The sequence below is a fragment of the Ptychodera flava genome, chromosome 12 (assembly GCF_041260155.1).
Source record: "Ptychodera flava strain L36383 chromosome 12, AS_Pfla_20210202, whole genome shotgun sequence".
In the NCBI taxonomy this organism is placed as follows: Eukaryota; Metazoa; Hemichordata; class Enteropneusta; family Ptychoderidae; genus Ptychodera; species Ptychodera flava.
The window spans coordinates 16,667,270-16,691,731 of NC_091939.1; the positions used below are offsets into that span (position 1 = coordinate 16,667,270).

Sequence of the window (24,462 nt, forward strand, 5' to 3'; positions counted from 1 at the left end):
TATCAGCCAGTGCGTATCGCAAGTCAAGTTTTAATGTTGCCAAAGTCCAGTATGGCACACGACGAAATGAAATATGTGAAGTATTCCCGTAATGTCCCGTAATATCATTGTCGACTACTAAATTTCATAGTTTAAATAAAATTGAATGTTTTACACAACCATTGCATTTGGATGACTGATACTCGCTATTGGGTATATATTGGGCAGAAGAACGCTAAAATGCACATGTTTTCAAGATAAAAATACTGAAAACATCATCAAAGGTCACTATTACTGGTCATTTGCAAGGACAGTGGTAGGTGCTACCTGTCTGATTAAAATCAGAAGTTTTAGATGACTCTATATGCAGCCATGGTGACTTGGTGACTGTCGTTTTCGCCCCAAAGAAGAACAGTCAGGCTGTGAAACAGCCAGCAAACGACGAAACGTAACCATCTGGCACTTCTACAAGTCATTTTAATCAGAATGATGTTCCAAAAAGTGGACAAATTTTACGAGAAATCCCCACAGATCAAACAACAAACAAACATGCATGTTTGGATCGGAAAATTCTTCGATTTCTTAACACCGTTACATTGTCACAGCTCGTTTTTTGGGTATTTGTGCCACAGACGTGTCATTTAAACAATGTTTATCCGTAAGCAGTAGGGGAGTCTTCGACCTCTACTGTATACGGTTTATCATTCCAGAAAGATGCCATACGCAACTATTGCGCATTCACACCAATCACCAAGGTAACACGAGTTGACGTCCCTAATTTATTATTGTAGATAGACGGATACTCAGACATAGATAATAGCACACACCCTTATCGATAGCTTCTAGTATCGTATTATAGACACTGAGTCGAAGCGTTTCTATACTGTATGATTGTATCTACACCCTTAGATATGACCAATATGGCGGACAATTTTACATTAAAGAACAATTGAGTGATCAGGGCACAACGAACCTGAATTGTATGTTTAAAAAAATTGATTCTGAGGAGAACCAGGCATGAATGAGACCAACGTTCCCCACAAATGAATGAGTTAATAAATGAGTGAATGAACAAATGGATGAGTAAGTGGATGGGAATAAGTAAATGAATAAATGAGTAAGGGAAGAATAAATGAAGGAATGAACATACGAATGAGTAATGGAACGAATGCATGGCTAGACGACAGAACAATTGACCTATCTGCGGAATGGACGGGTGGATTAATGAAAGAACGAATAAATGAATGGATGGATGAATGAATGAATGAATGAATGAATGAACAGTCCATGACTTTTGCTTTCAGGCGCAGTTTTAATCCATATTTCCGTCAGAATTTGGTCAGTGTGAACCTTGTTCCTGTCGAGACAGCTTCTAGGTACTGTCAAGTTTCTCAACTGTACAGCATATTATTACCTTCTGGTCATCTCTACCATCTCCCAACCGCCATTCACACAGCTGAAGGCAAAGTCGCTGATTTAAAGATGACTTTTCCAGGGCTCATTAGGTGAAACAATTAGAAAGTTACCGAGAAATACATATGCCATACCCAAATACATATTTTACAACCAGTACGATTGGAACTAATTTGGGATAATTGGATGGTGAAGTAATGTCGGTTTAATCTGCAAATGTAAGCTAATCTGCTTTTACTTATACTCTTGTTTTTATGAGTAATTTGTAATATTGCACCATTCAGCCATAGGGCACCTAACACTTTTGAGAAATTTGAAAAATATAAAGATTCAATTATCCCAAATTAGTTCAAATTGTGTTAACCATGACCGTACAACAATACATTACACAGCAATATATATAAAGTACAGACTTAGATACTAATCCTCCATATTCAAAGCGATTATGTAGTTTACATTTGCTAGATTGAATTCAGTTGCGAGCAGAGCCGATATTCAAAGAACAAGCAGTTCAAGGTATCTCCCACGGATACGTACATTCAATTTACTTTTGTGAATTGAAATGTCATGATTGATGGCTATTAATGTTTTTTTTATGAAATGTAAAAATGACACAGAGTATCACAAAAACTGAACGATATTTGAACCGTCTGTGATACTTTTCAGAGATGTCTTGAATGTCGGGCAGAGAACAGGTGTTTAAAAAGATTCAAAATAGATTGTAAAAATACCGTCAAGGACAGTGTGCTCATATCTGGTTTAAATTGGTCCATCAAGAAATATTTAAACCAGAAAAACAAGAATGACAAAAGTAAATAAGGTCTGAAACTTTAGGTACTGGAGGTCAACTTTAGGAACAGGCTTAGCAGAGGAATGTTTCAACAGTCCTTCATGGTTTCAGCAGGTCTGTATCAGTTCATGAACAATGACAAGAAATGACTCAAGGTCAGTGGAGTAGACTGTTTCAGTCACTGCCACCACTCCCACACATAATAAGTACAATGCATACAAATAGGTTAAAGATCATAGAAGCTCTGACTCAGATGTGTAGGCTGTTTCAGTTAATACCCCCACTCCCGCACATTTGCAGGATTTCCCTTTTTTCTTACCTCATTTGAATATTTTTTACACTGACATGTTCATTTGAACAACGTCACATCTCAAACCTTGGGTCTACCTGTACACCAAATACTAAGATGATAGGTGAGGCGATTTGGGAGCTTTTACATCGGACGGACATACATCCGTACAGACGCCACCGACTCACCATATAAGCTCTTTTTGGTATTTATAGACCTACCAAATATGAGCTAAAAATGCTAATGATGGTGAGAATTTATCGAGAGTCTTATCATTAAAGGGAGCTCTAGCTAGGTGTCCCATAAGTCTATAGAAGAAAAGTCATAGTCAAGTCATAGTCTACTGGTCGAAAAGGTGTGTTTTTAAGCGCCTAGCACCTGGCGAGAGGATGCTTGTGATTCAAGGTGGCAGAGTCTGAAGGGAAGGAAAGGTCGTTCCAACTTTTTGAGGCAATGTAAGAAAAAGATCTTCACCGAAGGCTTCTTTTAAGTCAATAGAGTTCTGAAGATATATATACGCGAATTTTCAGTCTCAACTTGTGAAATGTTTATAATTTTCAGTTGGTACCAGTTCATTTCAATGTGCACCACAAACCAGAACACTTAAAGTAATATGCGCCTCGAGAGTGAAAGCCTTAAACTTTGCTCTAACTTTCCTAAAAAAATATTTCAATCATTCTCTTTCAAAATCAAGAATAAAAATCTGGCGTCACCATGCAAACTTTGGATCTAGAGAAACAAATTACTCAAGATTTACCAATATTTGAAAATCAAAATGGCCACCATCCCTGTGTGTTAACTCTATGGAGAAAAAAAAAACATTTTCGATTTTCAAAAAATTAAGCCAGTGAAGTTTTCTTACACCAAGAGCTTTAAAATGAACCCCCACAAGGGGTAAATCAGAAAAAAATTGAAAAAGTTTAAGAGTCGGAATATCTGTCCCCGAGGCGCATTCTACCTTAAACAGCTTCACAAAACTATGCCCTATGGAGCTATAAAAACTGACATCAGAGGTCACACAGAATGTCCCATTTATGTTTTAATATTGACTTTGCTAGCGGCTAGACAAGACTACATTCATAATAGTTACACGTTACACTGCATCAAAAACATTGAATCGGATAAATTTGTGGCATTTTTACTTCTTCATTATCATCATTCAATAAATTTCAGACGTAAGATTTGAACTTACAGGAAAATACACTCTCAGAAAGCAAAAACAGGAAAAAAAATTATACATAATATACATCTCGTAGAAAGTCGTATGCAGAACTACTGACATGGCTCTGAAAACATGGATTCTTTCATGAAAACGAGAACAATATTAATAATATTATACAAATACGACAATATTACTAATGATGTTATCGAAAGTGGTGAATTCTTTGGTAGTAAAAAAAAAACTAATCCCACCAATTTCAGGGAGTAAACTCCATGTTAACCCTGTGAATACATTTTGCTGGAAAATTGTGATTGGGATGAGTCAAGGAAAAACACAGTGGAATTAAACATGCTGGACATTGAGGCTGTTGGTGAATGGGAGGGCGAGTGCTGCTGAGTTTTGTTTTGCCCTTTTTTCTTGGCTACATGTACCGATACTGTTCTTTTGAAGCTACACACTTGAGGTACCTTGGGCTTAGCAAGGTATTACCGCTAGATTTGGATATCTTGGTAATCGAAGGGATGGATACCTTTTGAATCTGAGAACTGACCCATGCTGTATCCGATCAAGCTGTGTGACAATATCATGCTCTCTGTTCTGAAAAGTAAGCTGCATTTTACAAACTACACTGTTTTTTAAACATGCTTTGGTACACCATTCAAAGCTTGGAAGGCGTTTGGTGACAAACTTGAAACCTGCTCATCCTAATTCCCTGTGAACAGGACCACACTCACCAGTGACAACACTAGTTTGGGGCCAGACTATGGTGGTTAGAGGGTTAAAGCCATGAGAGAACACGGCAAACCAATTCACCATGTCCATGACCCTTCCCCTCCATGACTATTCTCACATCCTAAAATTACTGGCTGTATGTTATATTCTCAGTTCACCATTTTGCTGCTCGGGAAATGCAATTTTGTTTGTTTGAAAATAATACACAGGGGTGTTAAAGCACACAATTCAGCATCTGTGGGTGAGGGTGTTTAACTGATAGATTCATACCCACCACAAATACCAGGATGTAAGGTCACGGAGAGGTCAGTAAAATAGCCATTGTTTGCCATGGAATTCAACAAGATATCCTTCTTTAACCTTTTGAAGTGGACTTCAACGCTAGAGTTGTGAATATATTCTATATGAAATCACTGTTTCGAGAAGGGTCACTCTTTTGCACAAAATGTGCACTATTTTGACATATTGTTTTTCATGATAATTCAACAACTTCTCATACCGAGCCCTGTACCTCTGTTTGGAATGCTCCAGGATGACAAATCAATTGCAGTCCTGACACAGTTTGTTGTAGCTTCCCTAAAAATTTTACTTCAGTCTTCAAGAAATGATTATGAATACAGCTGTTATGCATGGTTTATTAATCGTGGAAATGCTAACTACCGTAGTCTATCCTCACAGATGGAACGGGCACAATTTGCAATGAATTATGGGGTATACTGTGAAAATGACTTGTTTCCTTCATTGTTTCATTTCAACCGAGTGCTGACCTTTGACACGATAAAAAATAGTACTAAAAAAAATTCTCCCTGAAATTGTATCTGACATTACTTTCCACAAGGGTGTTTAAAACTTCAGCCCTGCTGGACCATGTCTGAATCTTTGCAGCGCTCTCATAAGGTGGGTGTCATTGGTCTTTCAACGTAAATACTAAAATGTCTAGGAAAGGGATGCTGTACATTTGTAAATTATAACTGCTGTTTTGCAAACTTAAAGAAAAAAATCAATCATGTAGTTTGCCATGTTCTCGTGGCTGTGCCCCAGTACATTGAAACAAAAAGAAGAAATATAGATGAAAGAAATCAGTAAATCATGGCAAGATTGTTTGGGGTAAGCTGAAAGGAGATCTTTGTCATAGCATGTGAAAGCCTCAAAAGGTTCAGGGTTTAGAGTCCTTCCATTAACCCTTTCAACCGTTCCCTGTGTACAGGTCCAACTTTACCATAGAAAACAACGGATTTGGGACAAACCATGGTGGTGAAAGGGTTAAATAGCCTTTGTTACCAAAATAAAATCATCAGGTCTTGAGGATTACCATTAGGCCAGGGTGATGAGAGTTGGAACTGGATTAGAGGGGATGTTCTGAAAGATGTTTGAGTGGAAATGATGGCAGAAAGATGAATGAGAAATCCAATCTGGCCGACTGTGGGTATGTGCATACAGACTGACATTCAAATTTCCAAACACAAGTTAACTCACTTCTTGGGTGTAGCCTCTCAAGTTTTTCTAACTGAGCAAGGTGTGAATATGATGACCTGTAAATAAGCATTATAATAAAGATGGCTGGGGCTGTCTTTTCATATCATACCAATTCTGCAGGGGTGAGAAGAGGTGATCTGGCTTTCGAGATGAATATAAGCTTTAATCTGATTGCTGATGTGTGGAAATACTGATGTGGGAAAACATTTTCTTCAGACACAGAGTACATGAACTCAGCCATGGGGAAAAGTATGCAGATGAAATTTCTAGAACAGATTTCTGACAAAAATCTCCTTCTTCTACACAATATAAATATTGTTTGCAAGACATTTAATGGTATCAGAACTGCCATCTACATAGGAGGCACAGACATGAGACAGGGCTAACTGATCACCTCGGATATTTACATCAATTAGGTCACTTTTTAATTTAATTACTTGGTATCCACAGCAATGACACTATGACAGTCACAGTAAATACATAAATCTGCTAACAGGGGTAGGGGAAGCAGCCAAGTTTCATTGCAGAGCATGGATGCTGTGACAATCAACTCCTGACTTCAATGCTGGCATGTTGCAGTGGAGAAAAAAATGGACCATCCTGGCAGGGTGTGTCTGTTCCACAGAAAAGCTGCACCCACAGAAATGCTGTAATCTTGCCCTGGGTCACATCTATGAGAAGACACTGCATAATTGAACACCATGCTGTGCCAGTACTACACAATCTGATAACCTAAAATATGGGTACAAACATTGTACAGGTAACCTGTACGTGAGTTGGAATGATTCATAAACTTTGCATTTCACATGCAATTGTAACTTTCAAACCAAACTTTCAAAAATAAATTTCTCAATTTAAAGCCTGTTGTCCCATTTTAATTTGCTGTATACTGGTATGGCATGTTTTTCCTTCTCAGATGGCGCAAAGATGTCAGGCAGTTGAATGGCATTCTCACAGCATACATGTCTGTACTGATACTGGCTGGCAGGAACTACTTCAGAAGGATAACACTTGGAAATGTTTGTTTAAACTGAACAAAAAAAAACATTCTTCAGTGCCCAGGTGGCTCAGAAGAAATTTCTAGGTAAGAGCTCTTCTCTTCAAAAAGTTACATGAAGCAAAATTTTCATTATAAAACTTGAAATGAAAAATATACAAATGGCAAAATAGACAGAAAATAATACTCTGAATCAATAAAGTCAGCTGAAACTTATCTTGCATTTCCGTACCAGCTTTACCTGTTATGTGTACTTGATCGGTTTGGAAACAACACAAGAGAAATAGAATGATAACTGTACAAGGTGACAGAGTTGGAAGCATGTGTGACATCAGCCTTTCCTACCTTTCTTTACTGTTGAATAGACTTGTCCCCTGTTTTGTAATGAAAGGGCAAGTCTATTGTACAGCAAAAGAGGTATGGAAAGGTTTCAAAAAAAGATAACGCATAGTTACTTCACACACTCACTCAGTTGTAAAGACTTCTTCAAGACACTACAGCAACACCAATTTCTAATCTCAAAGGGATTTTTTTTTTTGCCTGCTGTGCTGTTACTTAATTTTGGAACCATCAACCCTTTCACAACCATAATTTGGTTCAACCCCGATATTTGCAACAGCATGGTTGGACCAATATATAATCAACAAGGAGTGAAAGGGTTTCAAATGTACACAATGAACAAAAGTACAAGTCTGAATCCCCTTTTGTGGTGGGGACAATATAGTTTCCTGCACCCAATTATCATCAGTTAACTTTTTAAAGGATGCGAGTTGACAGTGACAACCATCTGGTGGAGGAAATCTATTGAGTTGATGGCACAAAATTTGTTTCTTTTTTTTTTGACTTTTTTGTTTTTCAAAATCTACAGAAACAAGACATTGGCCTTGAGAGACTCACAATTCACAGAAACAGCACAGCATGTACTATCAGTAATTATCATTGAAATATGGAAAGGATAAAGAGACGTAGAGTAATAGTGACCAAGCACAGATAACTTTTTCCACAAATTCACCTTGTGTAACATCGTAATACCGTTTTGTGTAGACTACTTTTTAAACTAAACTTCCTGTAAAACCTACCAGAAAAATAGAATGCCTTTAATTTAAATGAACATCATGCTTTGCTGTTTTGAAAATTTCACAAGCCTTTATATTTGGACTATTTTACACATTCAGGGAAAAAAAGCACCTATACAATAGTTATGTAATTCTTATACTGAGAATCTACTACTTACTGTGCACATGTGGGGGCCTAAAACATTTAAAATAACATTCTGCAAGGTCTGATCCAATTGGGTGAGAAAACCTTCACGGACCAATCAAAGGTCTTCCTACTTTCTTCACAGCCATTAAAATTCTACAATATTTATCTGAGACCTGCTGTACAAGAACTTTACGGATGTATTGTACAACATATTATGATACTAAAACTTTCCACTAACTTTGTCAAATCTAGTTTTTCCAGTCATTTATATTTCTCCTAAGCATGTTCGGTGGTGTCACCAAACTTGGAAAATAAAACAATAAATACGCTCTGTGAATTCAAATTTGCTTTGCACAACACGGGCCAAAATATATACTTAACCAATTTGGCCATTTGTACTGATATAGAGATCTGCAAGAAGAGACTAGACCACAATCACGGGAGTGACCGATAATATCATTGTTAATTCTAAATTGCTGAAGATCTGTTTATTTCTGAGAGCTGTGGAATGAGTGGATGATGGTTTCTGACAAGGAAATACTTAGCCTCTACCAATAACTTTTTTTTTGTCTTTGTGTATTTTTAGGGCAATATTCAAACTTCTCATTGGCAGTGTAGGCAAAGTAGTCCTTCCATTTTAAAGTTTGCCTTGAGTTTCCTCCCACGCATAAATGTAACAAAATAAATCTGAGTGGGTCATCAGCTTTGAAAACTCTGCAATGCTAATTAGAAAGCTGACACTCTTGAAATCAAAATGGTTTATCTGAAAATGACGCAGTTCAGAAAACAAAGCATGTTGAGCATAGTTGCCTTCAAACTTGGTAAGGAAAAATTACAGCAATGGTTTCATGTTTTTTGAGAGCACCGATCATTCTGCGACAGAGAGGCAAGACTGCAGAATAAGCCATATTAGAATTCACACAAACCTAGGGTGTATGTTTTAATTTACATATTAGGACAGGCACCCTAAGTGAAGCAGATTACTACCATGTGTAAGACCGGGGGTCCAATAACCTTCAGGCGAGTCAACTATGAAAGGAAAAATTCAATGGTTACTATGAGTTTGGTGACAAGCAAAAAATTTATGTCTACTTCACTTCCATGATCTGCCATGAAGTCAATTACTGCCTGTTCAACATACTACTGACACTACAGTGGAACATTACAAAATTCTGAAAAGACTTCCACAGAGTCATTTCTATTTTTTTATTTTCCTTATCATTTTTCTTCCTCAGAATTATAATTGTCCCACTACACCTACATGCTACTTGCTTTGAGATGAGTTAATGTAAGTACTGTATTCAAAAAGTTTTATCTTGATAGAGGCCAGTAACTTTGACCAGCAGGCAAGTTCATGGTCACAAAGTTGTGACGGTTGTTCTCCTTTTCTCATGCTTGATTTGACAATGTTCTTTTGCAGAAGGATGTATGTAGGATCACCTAAACCTAAAACTAAACATTTTATTTTGAATGTATAAACAGAAAAAAAAGTGGGAGGTAGTTGTGTTTTCAACCAAGTCAACAAAACACTTCTCTTGGAAGGAAAATTCTCAGCTGGAACTGTCACCGCCCTATCGTTAATAAATGTATCGAGCTGGAAATATAACCTGTGGAGAGTGGAAAGTGATGGAAAAGAACAAATTGATACTGGCTAACAAATCTTTCCCGGCTCATCGTCCCTGTTGTATCTAACCTCTTCTGCAGACAACACTCAACTACATACAAAACATGGCAAAAAAGTCTTCTTGTCTGTAACCATATATTTCTTTTTATGTAATTCAATATTAATTTTTACTGTTCCACCAAGACAGGCATATACACATATAAAACAATGACTAGAGTAGCAATGTCTTGAAATTTAGAATATTTAATTTTGGTGTAACAGATATGCCATATGTAAGAGACCTTGTGTGTTGGGGGAATTCACATCCAAAATTGAGTGGTCCAAATTCCATTTCTTCTTCTAGGTGGAAGGTCTCTCCCTCTCTTCCCATCTCTCTCTTTCTCTCTCACAAGAGTTATGAGTTGTGATGTGCCTGTATCAACGGCATTCCCAAATTTTGACAGTCAAGTCAACGCTGCCCGTGATAACAAATGGACTGGACTTGTGGAAATCTGGAGAGATATCGACATGAAATTCAAGAGTCAAATCTGGGAAAAAGAGCGAGTTCCATGAACCTATCCAGTTTTCTAAAGTTTCTTCAATAGAATGGGTATTAATGAAACAGTGAAATAGTGGTGCCTCGTTGTTGTCACTTCATTCAGCTGAATAATTCCAGAAATTTCACTGACCATCTGTTTCTTGAAATGGGAGAGGACATGGCAGATAGGTGAATTAGGTGATGGAGATGAGAACTCCACAAATGGGAATTAAAAAGCTAGAAATGCATCCTCTACTGCAATCAGTATACGTCTGTTACTAAATGTTTCCACAGGGAGATGGTCTATTACTTTCAGAGTATGTGACTTTTTGCTTATTGACCATATGCATATCACATCAAACACTGACACTTATACCTAAAGGTACGAATTGTGGCTGTGGGAGTGACTTTGCTAGCCCAAATAACAAACAGTACGCATTGAAATGGAGGGTAACTTACCAACAGAGGTGACAAAATGCTGGTGTGCATCCAGCGTCTTCATGCATCGCTTGTTCTTGTAGTCCCAAATTCGCAGAGTCTTGTCGTCAGCTGCACTAATAATATACTTGCCAGCAGGGTGGAACACTACTCCACGCACCCAGTTGTCATGTCCCACCTAGTCAACGCAAGGAGAAAAGGAAGAACTGCATCTTGAACCATATATGTAGCAGAGTGACTTTGTTGTCCTGACATGTATAATGTCTGTATCATATACCCATGCCCATATCACTCCATCACGGTGATGTTACTGTAAAATGTCACCCGTGATATTTATGGTAAACGTCATCAGTCTTGGAGTGTTTCCAAACTACATTTGCAATTTGAATGTAAACAAAGTAAACAAACAAAATGGCTGCCACTGTAACTCTACGATGTGATGTTGCCGACATATTTCTGGTAGCTCAATGAGGGAATAATTCGTGTCATTTGTGCTGTGTCAGACACTTGACTTTATCTCATGTCTGACGCAGCACAAAAGACACTCATGCTGATTCGACACAGAAACAGGTGATATTGGGCAAAAACCTCAAAGCAGGAACAGGATACCATACTCTAATCCTGTCACTACAGCCACTTGGTCAGTGTTACTTGTCTGCAGCATTTTGGAGCATGTACAAATAAATAGCAACACCCGAGTGAAAATCCCTGATATCCAGTCTTCAAGATGTGCAGATTACATAAAAGCAAATATCAATGCCATTTGTCTTGTATAACTACACAATGAAATAAAGCGACTGCAAGCAGCGTTTGCGGGCCCAAGCGGATAACATGGTTGAAAGATCTTGCACTAATGATATTATGTACGAAATTCGATCTTGGAAAAGTATGATTTTGAACATCATCTCATAGTTACTGTACGTGTCAGTGGGAATTGCATGTTTTACGTAAAATCCAATATGGCGGCGAAATATGAAGGATGTAGCACTTGTGGTTACTGAGTTATGGACATATACTCATATTCAAGGTCAAAGGTCATCGAGGTCACACGACATTTTGTCAAAAAAATTGTAAAGCTTAGTTATCCCTATATACCAAAAATCAGACCTCTAGCTCTATTGGCTGGTTCAGAATTAGATATGCGCATAATTAATGAGGTACAGGATGTGGTGTCATAAGGTCTTCCATCATACCAAATATGAAGGGTGTAGCACTTGTGGTTACTGAGTTATGGACATATACGTATATTCAAGGTCAAAAAGGTCATCGAGGTCACGTGATATTTTGTCAAAAAAATTGTATTGCTAAGTTATCCCTATATACCAAAAATCAGACCTCTAGCTCTATTGGCTGGCTCAGAATTAGATATGCGCATAATTAATGAGGTACAGGATGTGGTGTCATAAGGTCTCCCATCATACCAAATATGAAGGCTGTAGCACTTGTGGTTACTGAGTTATGGACATATACGTACATTCAAGGTCAAAAAGGTCATCGAGGTCACGTGACATTATGTCAAAAAAATTGTATTGCTAAGTTATCCCTATATACCAAAAATCAGACCTCTAGCTCTATTGGCTGGCTCAGAATTAGATATGCGCATAATTAATGAGGTACAGGATGTGGTGTCATAAGGTCTCCCATCATACCAAATATGAAGGCTGTAGCACTTGTGGTTACTGAGTTATGGACATATACGTATATTCAAGGTCAAAGGTCATCGAGGTCACGTGATATTTTGTCAAAAAAATTGTATTGCTAAGTTATCCCTATATACCAAAAATAAGACCTCTAGCTCTATTGGCTGGCTCAGAATTAGATATGCGCATAATTAATGAGGTACAGGATGTGGTGTCATAAGGTCTCCCATCATACCAAATATGAAGGCTGTAGCACTTGTGGTTACTTAGTTATGAACATATACGTATATTTAAGGTCAAAGGTCATTGAGGTCACATGACAATTTGTCAAAAAAATTGTATTGCTAAGTTATGCCTATATACCAAAAATCGGACCTCTAGCTCTATTGGCTTGCCCAAAATTAGATATGTGCATATTTAATGAGGTACCGGATATGGCACCATGAGGTCTCCCATCCTACCAAATATGAAGGATGTAGCACTTGTGGTTCCAAAGTTATGGACGTATATGTATATTTGAGGTCAAATGTCATCGAAGTCATGTGACATTTTGTTAAAAAAATTGTTTTTCGTAGTTATCCCTATATACCAAAAATCTGACCTCTTGCTCTATTAGATTGCCCAGAATTAGATATGACTCTTACATAGGCCAGAATAAGCCATTTGTATAGCTTAGCTGCAGAGGTATAGGGGAGGTCAAAGGTCATTGAAAAATCAGAAAAATAATACTTTAAAAATTTTCTTCTCAAAAACTGCCTGGTTAATTTCCTTGAAATTTATTATATAGCATCTAGTAGTGTGGCCTATAAAGTTTGCGAAAAGATTTTGGTGTTAGTTCTTGAGAAGAAGTTTTTGAATGATTAAATTGCGATTTTTCGAAAATCCAATGTGGCGGCCAAATCATGTGACCGATCCAAATGTCTTTCGCAAAATTAAAAGAGATCACTCTAAGGATGACATGAGTAAAATTTCAGTTAAATCAGTGTGTTTGTTCTGGAGAAGAAGATTTTAATGATTAAATTGCGATTTTCGTAAAATCCAAGATGGCGGCCAAATCATGTGACCAATCCAAATGTCTTTCGCAAACTTGAAACAGATCACTCTAAGGATGACATGAGTAAAATTTCAGTTAAATCTGTGTGTTTGTTCTGGAGAAGAAGATTTTTAATGATTAAATTGCAATTTTCGTAAAATCCAAGATGGCGGCCAAATCACGTGACCGATCCAAACGTCTTTCGCAAACTTGAAAGAGATCACTCTAAGGACGACATGAGCAAAATTTCAGTTAAATCGGTGTTTTGGTTCTGGAGAAGAAGATTTTTAATGATTAAATTGCGATTTTCGTAAAATCCAAGATGGCAGCCAAATCACGTGACCGATCCAAACGTCTTTCGCAAACTTGAAAGAGATCACTATAAGGATGACATGAGTAAAATTTCAGTTTAATCGGTGTGTTGGTTCTGGAGAAGAAGATTTTTAATGATTAAATTGCGATTTTCGTAAAATCCAAGATGGCGGCCAAATCACGTGACCGATCTAAATGTCTTTCGCAAACTTGAAAGAGATCACTCTAAGGATGACATGAGTAAAATTTCAGTTAAATCGGTGTGTTTGTTCTGGAGAAGAAGATTTTTAATGATTAAATTGCGATTTTCGTAAAATCCAAGATGGCGGCCAAATCACGTGACCGATCCAAACGTCTTTCGCAAACTTGAAAGAGATCACTCTAAGGATGACATGAGTAAAATTTCAGCTAAATCTGTACGTTGGTTCTGGAGAAGAAGATTTTTAAAATTAAATCGGTATTTTTCGAAAATCCAATATGGCCGCCAGGTCACGTGACCAATCGAAATTTGTATACCCAGGTGCACGAGATCTCATAGGTACCTATTAGCCCTGCAAGTTTCAGAAGTTTGCGGTAAGCAGTGTTTGAGTTCTAGGTCGACAAAAAAAGAGCGGAAGAAGAAGAAGAAGTAGAAGAAGAAGAAGAAGAAGAAAGTTGAACTCCTATAAAACCAATAGGGGCCCAGCCGGTTGGCTTGGGCCCCTAATAAAGCGACTGAAATCCCTTTTGGCCTGTGCTTATATAAACTGAATGATGTATTGGGGCAAGAAAAATAGTCACTGTTCTGTATGTACATGCTTTACAATCTGTCCCTGTCCCATGGGAATCAACATAAATTTAATTTAGACCAAGAAAGCCTGTATTTTAAAATTTCCCTGTTGTACTAAAATGGTAAGAAGAACAGAGCATACTTACCAGTGACATTACGCAGACCCCAGCACTGATGTCCCACAACTTAATGGTCTTGTCACGGGATCCTGATATCAAGAATGGGCTGTTACGGGATTTCTTTGACTGAAATCAGAGACATGGATGTGTTCACTACATACAGGATTAGGAAGCTTGCATGCTGGTATATTCACGTTTGAAATGGATATTTCAGTGTGCAATGCTTGAGAGAAAATATTTCTTCTCTTTTTTTGACAACAATAATAAAATGTTATGCGTGTGTCATATCATGACATGCAGAAATGGCTCACTAGTTCAGGCCTAGTGGTGTTTGAGGATTGTATCAGAAACAAACTTTTTGTCAATGTCTGACAGACAAATACAAAGTCTTTTTTGACATGTCACTTAGAAGCACACTGAAATTCCCTTGAAACATGAGAGTAAACTTGATGTGATATGTGTAGTACAGGTTGGAATGTACTGTCTAGAAATGACTGATGGAAGAAGGACAGCAGTATGAGAAGTGTATCACGAACTAAAGGCACTGTAAGAAAACAGAAGATGAAGTATGATGAAGTTAGATATTCCATGAGGTGGAAAACAGTCAAGAAAGGAGGATGGACACGTACCATCTGTGCTACAACAGCACTTCTACAGGTGGAGAAGGAAAGTGAAAACAGGGGACAGCATGGGAGAAAAGGTGGGAAAATCTTAACAGTAACAAGCACCCAGTGTTAACACTCCAAATTTCAAACTGTACTACCTACAGCCCACACTCGATACTTCCAATGGTACTATAGCCGACTATACTATGATGTAACTCTACTAAGTGGAGGGATACAATGTGACTTTGCCATTCACATGTAAAATTGTTGTGTTGAACATTTCAACATCATTTTATTCAGCTTTTCATGTGTGATTTTTTCATAGGCTGGTATTGTTTAACATATAATTGGTCATGTTTGGAAGTACAGACTGATGCCTATGCAATGACTTCTGCAAGGTTTGTTGACAGACACATATTGCACACAAATATTGTAGGTTCATTCCATGCTGTTCCTTGCTGTGAACAATTAGATTGAGATAACATGAGGTTTTTGCCTGCAATTGCTGTAATTCCATAATCAAGACAATTACACACAAATTCACGTGTTATCCTTCCACTTTCAGCTGACATTTCTGTCCAAGGATACGGCTGCTAAATCTCAACTCTGATTACTATAGGGACATTTTACAACTGTTAATGTTGGTAAGTACAGCAATTTAGAACCAGAAAAGTTAGTGCTGCTAGAGAACACAATTCAAGGTTATACAGGTCTTGTGAAAGCAATCCATGCTAAACGCTACATTCTCAGTTGAAATTTACAATAGTTTCTAAAGTAGCTGTATGATTGAATCCTTGTCATAATGTGTAAGAATGTCTCCTGTAGAATATTCATCTAAAGCAATGTACAACAGTACGGTACAGTAATCACTATGATAACAATGAATGTTGCTAAATTACACTGGTTCCTTAAGATGTTTAAAGCGTGGCCTTTTAAAATTCATAAATTTTTCATGATTAACTTTTCACATATTTTTCTCAAAGGTATTGGCCTACATTGATACTTTCCCATTGTCAATAAAATTAGATTGAAATAGTTGAATGATCGCATAACATACTTCATTAAGTATTACGACTGCGTGACTGCCGACCCACATAATCTGCATATAATCTTTATCTTGCTATAACACCGCAACCAGCCCTTCTAATGTGTTTTTGTTATTAGCTATCTGACAACAAAATACCAGTGTTTTTAACACATGCCAGGCATGGATGCCTTCTGTGGTGAATATTGATATCTTGTTTTCTCTGACTAGGCAATGATCTATACAGCCAGGCAATCAAAGACATATCATCATTTGAACAGCAACTTCATTTTTTGCACTGAAGTGTATCGTTGAAATTTCTGTCAATGTTTGTTGTCTATTATTGAGAAATTATTTCATTGCTGAGCTGAAAAGATGGCATGAATGTAGTGAATCTGGCTGCCGCTCGCTGGGAACAGCGCCCTCTACTCTACAAATGTCCTCTACAAAAGACTGCATCCATTCACAAATACCCATATTTGAATTCACAATGCATGGTTATTGAAACAGTCACAGAAATTGCTAGCTATATACATAATGTTGATTTTATTGTTGTTTTATATTAACGTCCTTGGTAGAGTACCACAACCATGAGGAATATTGCTTAGGTGATGTCCTGTGAGAGACAGGGGTTTACCTTACTGCTGTTTGAAATCTTACATACAATTCCTGACAGAAGTCTGACAAGCATTTATTATAGTTGGTGAGAGAAGTGAAAGGTTACCCTAGAGAGGACAGCAGAGATAAGAGACTATATCCAGTTAGTAAATTAGAAGCCAATCATGACAGTTACAAGACTAATAATATAAGTCTGAGGTTGCTACAGAGCTGTTGATGGACTATTCATGCAAACTAAATGCAAGCAACGTAAAAGCAAAAATACCTGATCTTTGACAGTGGCGTCATTTGTAAGCTGTAAAATACCCACCAGAATATATGAATGAAAACAAAAAATAGTACAACATAAAATCAATAAAGGATCCCGAAACTCAACCACAAAGTTCCCTAGAAGCAAATACAATGTGCAAAAGAAAGTCTTAAAAATAGACAGTCCGAAAGACTAAATCTAAATACGTGGAATGAAATATTAGCAATTAATGCAAACATAAGCAATCCTACATTCTTTTCTGTGAGGAATTTCTAGACAGAAAAACATGGCAGTTTGTATATGCTGAACTATATGTGCAAACACTATGTGATTTTAAAATCAGCTGCTTGGTGCTGATATGTTATTGCACATCATTTATTAGTCAAAATAGATAAATATTACGGGCTTCCTCTGGGATGATAAATGATTTTTATATGTCAAACTAACTGCCATCATCACAATATTGTATTCACCATAAAAAGTGTATCTATAGCTTTGACTAGAAAGAAGAAACTAGCTTTATTTCTGGATGTGGATTTCCAATGGCATGGCAGTGTATGGTCTAGACCTTTCACCGGTTTCTGTTTTCCTCTTGTACACAGGGGGCATCTCAGCATACAGGTAACTCACAGAAGCACTATATTTTGTCATTGGAATTCAAGCAAAACTTTTAAAATCATATTAGCATCACTCAGTTCCTTTGCTTATTTGAAAATCTGGACATTGTGACATGATTGATCAAGGCCTACATTTGTTATTTTGCTATCAGGATAATTCTGGAAGGGTTTTCTTGCAGGGTATGGCTTTAAGAAATTCAACTTCAAAAATCATTTCAAACAAACAATAACAGCAGCATGTAAACCACTCATCAGTTCAAAGTGACAGGCTTCACCTGGAGTGTGCTTACCTCTGAGCCAATGGCTTCGTTAATTGTAGGAAGAGCAGACTCTGGAGCCCATGCTATGCACTCAACCACATGTTCATGTTCTCGTAGTTCCAATTTACATTCTTTGTTTGCCACTACCCAAACTCTAACAGTCTAGATCACAATATAGAAACAAGAAGTAGTACAATTGTGTAGGCTTATTTTGATTTCTGTGTGGCCCATATGATGAATATGAACAATGTGTCTCTTTATTAACATGGCAGAATCTGGTGGAGTACATTTTGTGATACTTGGTCTGTTGTCATGAACAGTTATCAGGTCATTTGCATAATTAGCAATTATAGCGCCACCAATGGTTATTTAGTAAAACAGGGAGTCATATGACAATGTTCAAGTTTAACCATTGGCAGGTCTTGTCATCAAAAATTTATATAAATACTGATTCAGAAGTACATAGGAGGTTAAAGTGAGATAAATCAATGTGAAACAAGTTATTATCAGGAGATGTCATCAAAACTAAATATGTAAGTGTATATCTCAGTAAGACGAGTCATTGAAAATTAGGTTTACACATATTTTATGGGTCTTCATTTGGTCCGTTCTGTATTCCTGTTCACCCAAACTTCCCTGTAAATAGATTCCCAATCACCGTGGATAAAAATGTGTAAAACCATGTTGTAAGTAATATGTTACATGCTGTACTTTACTGATTTTTATAACCCCTTGACATGATGGTGACTTATGAACTTGGCAAGAATATTGTGGCAAGCTATATTTAGCAGGGTTTGATGAAAAACTGTGGTTGAGAAGAACTCACCTGGTCATTAGAACAACTAGCAAGTAGTGAGCCATCTGGGTTGACTTTGACAGACCTAACCCATTCCCTATGACCGGTAAATGTTTTCACGCAGTAGCTGCCATAGACAGAGATGACACAACAAAAAAGTATTCAGTAAAATCACAAACAGTCTATGTGAACAACATAGCTGTTGAATAAAATAGTATGGACTTTCATGAACTCTTGCTACTAAAACATAACTTTCTTTGAATTCAAAAGGAAGATCTGCACTGAATTGACATGTCTTATTCATGAATACTTTCTGATGCGAATAAGGGTAAATTAATGTTAGAGACCTTCTTTCTATTCTAAATATTATGTATTGTCTATCCACTCTCATAGGAGGAAATTACAAGTTTTGCTTCTTGGTTTTGTCTTTCTTTTGATGGACCATGTTGATGAACCAAACTTAATCTACAGGGTCCCCTATCAATCCTCTAATTTCAAGTCAGTGAGATTGACAGGCACATTTCAATGATGAGCAGTTTTCTTTGGAATATGCGGTTGAATGGGGATGGAACCAAGGACCTCCCAAACTAGTGTAATGTACAGACAAACCAGATATTTTTCTTCAGAAGTCATGCACATAAACTGATCACATTCCTGTACATCATCATGCATGGGGTTACTTGACATCAATTCTGGTTAGAATGGGAATTACCATTTCACTATGTTTCTTTACACTAGAAGTGACACTTATGCCCTTGTGTATTTCAAAGAACACTATTGTGAAAAGGCATTAGACCACTCGTGACTGTCAGCAATTTTCTCTATACAGTATGCATGCTTGCACAGTCCACGGCAGGTTTCATGTGATTCATGTAACCTTGTCACTTCATACACAATGGTACAGAGCTGAATCACACATTTCAGCAAATACTTACGATTAATGCCCTGCTTTCAGTCTAGTTAAGGTATAATGTACCTTGGGGACACATATTTGGATTCTCAAAATTTTACAATTCTTCTCTGATCTACCACTTGTGGGGGCTCATTTTAAAGCTCTTGGTGTAAGAAAACATTTTTCCTCCATACAGTTAAGGTAGAACGCACCTCGGGGACAGACATTCGGACTCTCAAACTTTTACAATTCTCTTCTGATATACCACATGTTGGGGTTCATTTTAACCCTTTCACCCCCAGTTCCCTGTATACAGGTCCAACTTTACCATAGAAAACGATGGAGTTGGGACAAACCATGGTGGTGAAAGGGTTAAAGCTCTTGGTGAAAAACTTTTCACCAGCTTAGTTTTTTGAAATTCGAAAATATTTTTCTCCATAGAGTTAACACAGGGATGGCGGCCATTTTGAATTTCTAATATCGGTAAATCTTGGGTAATTTGTTTCTCTAGTACCAAAATTTGCACAGTGACCCCCTATTTTTATTTTTGATTTTGAAAGAGAATGATTGAAAGATTCCTTGAGGAAAGTTAGAGCAAAAGTTTAAGTCTTTCACTTTCGAGGTGCATACTACCTTAACACAGGGGTGGCAGCAATTTTGAATTTCAAATATTGGTAGATGTTAGGTAATTTGTTTCCCCAGTACCAAACTTTGCACAGTGATCCCTGATTGTTAATTTTGATTTGGTAAGAGTATAGTTGAAAGTTTCATTGAGGAAAGTTTGAGCAAAAGTTTTTGAGGTGCATACTACTTAGCTAGCACAGCAATTGTGAAAACTCACCCTGTAGATACTTCCCACATCTTGATTGTCTTATCCCTTGACGCTGAGACTAGGAAATCACCACTGGGCATGAAGTTAATGGAGGACACGTTGTGGTCATGTCCGTGCATTGTCTTTATACACTCGTAACTGTTGAAGTCCCATAATTTTATGGTCATGTCTGCAGAGCAGGATGCTGTAATGGTACACAGGAGAAAGAAGCCCAGCTAAACCAATGTCTGACTTCTTGGCTAACATCTCACACAGGGATGAGATGTAAGCTTACATAACGATACATGAAACTATTTCCTTCATGATGTGAACATACATTTTTAGCAGAAGACTGTCTTGCATGTGTTGTGATAATAAAAAAACAATGCTTACTGTACTACTGCCTTGGACTGTGTTCAATACCACACTATCTTATTTGTGCGATTACAGATACAGGGACACATTTCTGTTTTCATCTATGCCAACACAGTAGAATAACCTTTGCCTCTGAACATAGTTTAGCGCCTACTTCATGTCACACAGTACAGTAATTATCTTTGGATATTCATTTCTCATCAGCCATTTTCAAGATCTCATGCACATGATAATGTCATTTAATCATAGTCTAACCTATCAATAAATTGATTTCTACTTCAAATGGACAACATGTAGAATGTTCAGATCTTCAGAGTTTGTAATGTATCAGTCAGAACAGCCAACCAATCAGAGAGAGGCTTACAACTGCCAGGAGTTATTGACTGCAACATTGTATTTATAAATGCAACCTGATTGACTTCTGTAAAGTGCGAGATTTGAACACAATCTTCTATGGCAGAGGGTCAGATGTAGTGAAGCAACTGTCTGCTAACAGGAACAGCAAAGAACAAGTGAAAGTGGAAAGGTCACTCACGATCTCTACATCTGATTTTAATCAGATTGGGAATGATCTTACTAATTTATTGACCTGTCCCTGCTTATAGTAACCTTGCTACCGCCATGGTGATGTCACTATAAATAGCCAGCACATATGTTTCTTTCTTTCACCTTGACATTGCAGGGCAACAAGCTTACAAACAAACAATGATGACAAACCACAATTTTGAATTTTAAGGTAACATGGTACATTTTTTGCAAATTTCTGTCAAAGTTTTCCTTAATACACAGCAATGCCACTTTTACATGCAAAAACAATATTACTTTGTCCTAGTCATAATTATTCTCTATTGTAATTTTGTATCCTCATCCTGATTGGCCTGTTGCTCTTAGTTTGTAAATCAATTAGATTCCATCGGGTACTTCATTTTCTTGACTGTATCATCACCCTCCTTTGCGTCATTCCTTACCTAGTAGTTTGCCATTCTGGTCAAATGCTACGTCTTGCACGGAATCTGTGTGTCCTTTTAATGTTCTCTCATAGTCACCTGTTTCATAATCCCAAACCTGCCACACAAAAGACACAATGTTCAATATGTGCAAACACAAAACAAAATGCACAAATATTTATCATTTTACTTCTTCCATCAAGAACAAGAAAATTTTGTGTGATTAAAGAATCATACAGAACACCCCTTCTGTCACAATGACAGTTTCCAGGCACTCTAAGCTCAGTGCTCTTTCGTGGGTACCTGTGTGCATTTACTTGAGGACATTCTGAGAGACTCACTGGACAATTGGCCTGATTCGTTTCATGCTCTGTACATAATCATATTGTTGTACTGGCTGTCAGAATTCAAGATTAAGCTCCATTGTGGAGTTTTTAAATATCCAGAAAAATTTGCTGCATTGCACGATAATGGTTACTATTTGACCAATTTGACATCCAACAATTAATGCAGGATGTAAAATTACAAATATAGGGCCAAAGTCCCTGAAACTACTATAGACATGGATACAAAATTAAGTATTTCCTGACTGTATGAAATTATCTCACTAAGGTCATCCTAGGGACATGTAAACCAAATATTAAAGCTGTCTGACCAGCGGTTTTGAAAAAACAAGCGACTCAACAGTTGACAGAGCTCTGCTGTGTTATGTAGAGAATAACCTTTTGTGACACATGTATTGATGAAGAAGGTGGATATCTTTGATAGCTCATTTCAGGATGGCCTGACCAAAAATGGAAAAAAATTCTGTAAAAATACAGATTTGCATATTTCATCAGACTATACAATGTATATAGCAAATAAGAGTTAATTACATTCTAATTAAAGTAAACAAGACTTGCTTAAATCAAGATTTACGTCCATAATAAAACAGCATATCTGTCAGGTTATAAAGAATCTTGAGCTGGTTATCTTTTATTTTCATCCTATTAACCAAGCACATTTTAACTTTCAAATTTACTTGTAAGTAAGTTCTGTTGAATAAGTTGAGACTGTACATACTCAGAGAAAGCACACTGAAGAGACAAATGTTTGTAACTTAAGAAGTTCAAGGTCATCAAAAGCACTATAAGGAATCATGTTACACTTTCATTGCACTGTTTACACAGATTGCCTAATTGCTATAAATAGGACATGAGGATTCTTACAGCCCAGCTTTACCATAAAACCCCATCACTTTGACCACTCTTTTAATTGACCACTCTATTTTTTTCCTCAAAAAGTAATCTTATTTCATCCTTACCAAGTCAACCATAAATGGAAATTAGAACTTTCTCTATCTCTATTTATTTGACCACCCTATCATGACAAACTATTATGAGCAATTTCTTTTAGATAACATAAATGGTGGTTCAGAATATATCAAAGTTGGGATTCAGGAAAGTTGCCTTTACATGTTTTAATCCTCCAAGATGGTAAGCATTTCACTATGAACTGTCAAAAAAGGTGAACTTTCTGATAATTCCACACTAAAATTATTTTGGCTTTGATGATTTCCTAATTAATTCGATTATTTACAATCATATTCATTATTTTTTTCTGGGTGAATTGATAGGGTTTATACAGTACAAGAATTACATACAATGTAAGTCAAATTTTGACCAAAAATGACAAAAAAATTCCTTAAAAATACACATTTGCATATTTCATTACAATTTGAACAAATCTAAGTGGGTTATCCCTAGGGACCTGTATACCAAATAACAAAGCTGTCTGACCAGCGGTTATGAAGAAGAAGATTTTTTACCAAAAACACCTTTTTTGGCATTAATTTGCCTATTTTCGACAATATCAAAAAATTAAAAAAAATAGTTTCTCAAAATCATATTTTTCATCTACACAACAAATATCAAATCAGTAAGTACTGCGGTTCTCAAGATATTTGAGTGGACGGACGCCTCACAAACGGACATACATACATACATACATACAGACTGACGCCGGACGCCGGACGGATACCCATCCCAATAGCTTCTATAGACTATAGTCTATAGTAGCTAAAAATAGCACCAATGGCACTTGATCACAACTGGCACATTGTGAAACTACTCTATCTCTGGGTACACCTGTACATGAAATACTGAATGGGTAGGTGCTGCGGGTTTGGAGTTTGTCAGTAAATGCACACAGAAAACAAAGTCCCGAAGTAGCGAATTCCAGCCATTTTCAAACCACACTGTTTGTCAGTGGGGTAAGCAATATTCGCAAAAATCACATTTCCAGGCTAATAGACTATATTTTACGAAATCACACGTCCTTATTACAAAATAAAACGATCTTTGTCTTTAAATCAATGCGCAAGTAAACAGGTCCAGCAGCTAGTTATGTCATCAAGTCTGTAATGTTAAGGGTCATAACAAATGTGAGAAATCTAAAACATTAAATATGTTGTTTTTTATCAATTTTATTACCAAAAGCGCATGAAAATCTCTTATACTTTGAATCAGCCATCCTGCATATTTCTAACATTCATCAAAACCTCATTTCTGTTCCACAACTCATTAAATAGTCCACAATGCAGGATTGGTGTACATTCCAAAACTACATATATGAAAGACCCCTAAAATCAATTAGTTAAAGGGGGGTTAGAAATTTCCCAAAACTATCTAACCGCTGCTCCGTTTGGCTCCATTTTTTGGAATCTGAACTTTGGAATTAGTCTGAATATCTCTACTAAATATCAATGCAGTCTGTTCAGCGGTTTTGACTTTTTG

At 37.0% G+C, this 24,462-nt stretch overlaps 1 protein-coding gene across 3 annotated transcripts in view; it reads right to left on the minus strand.

Moving 5' to 3' along the window:
- Positions 1-3,492: 3,492 nt before the first annotated feature.
- The window catches only part of LOC139145203 (lissencephaly-1 homolog), a 52,627-nt gene continuing 31,657 nt past the window's right edge, over positions 3,493-24,462 (minus strand). For 2 of the 3 annotated variants that reach the window (XM_070716202.1, XM_070716203.1), the window contains 7 exons: positions 21,710-21,806; positions 20,397-20,571; positions 18,694-18,790; positions 17,898-18,029; positions 14,521-14,619; positions 10,642-10,798; positions 3,493-10,156 (listed from right to left, as the gene is read on the minus strand). In XM_070716202.1, the coding sequence (XP_070572303.1) occupies positions 10,083-10,156; positions 10,642-10,798; positions 14,521-14,619; positions 17,898-18,029; positions 18,694-18,790; positions 20,397-20,571; positions 21,710-21,806 (831 nt within the window). In that variant the 3' untranslated portion in view covers positions 3,493-10,082. Of the gene's footprint in view, positions 10,157-10,641; positions 10,799-14,520; positions 14,620-17,005; positions 17,036-17,897; positions 18,030-18,693; positions 18,791-20,396; positions 20,572-21,709; positions 21,807-24,462 lie in introns of all 3 variants that reach the window. The other variant, XM_070716201.1, reaches the window with a different exon arrangement.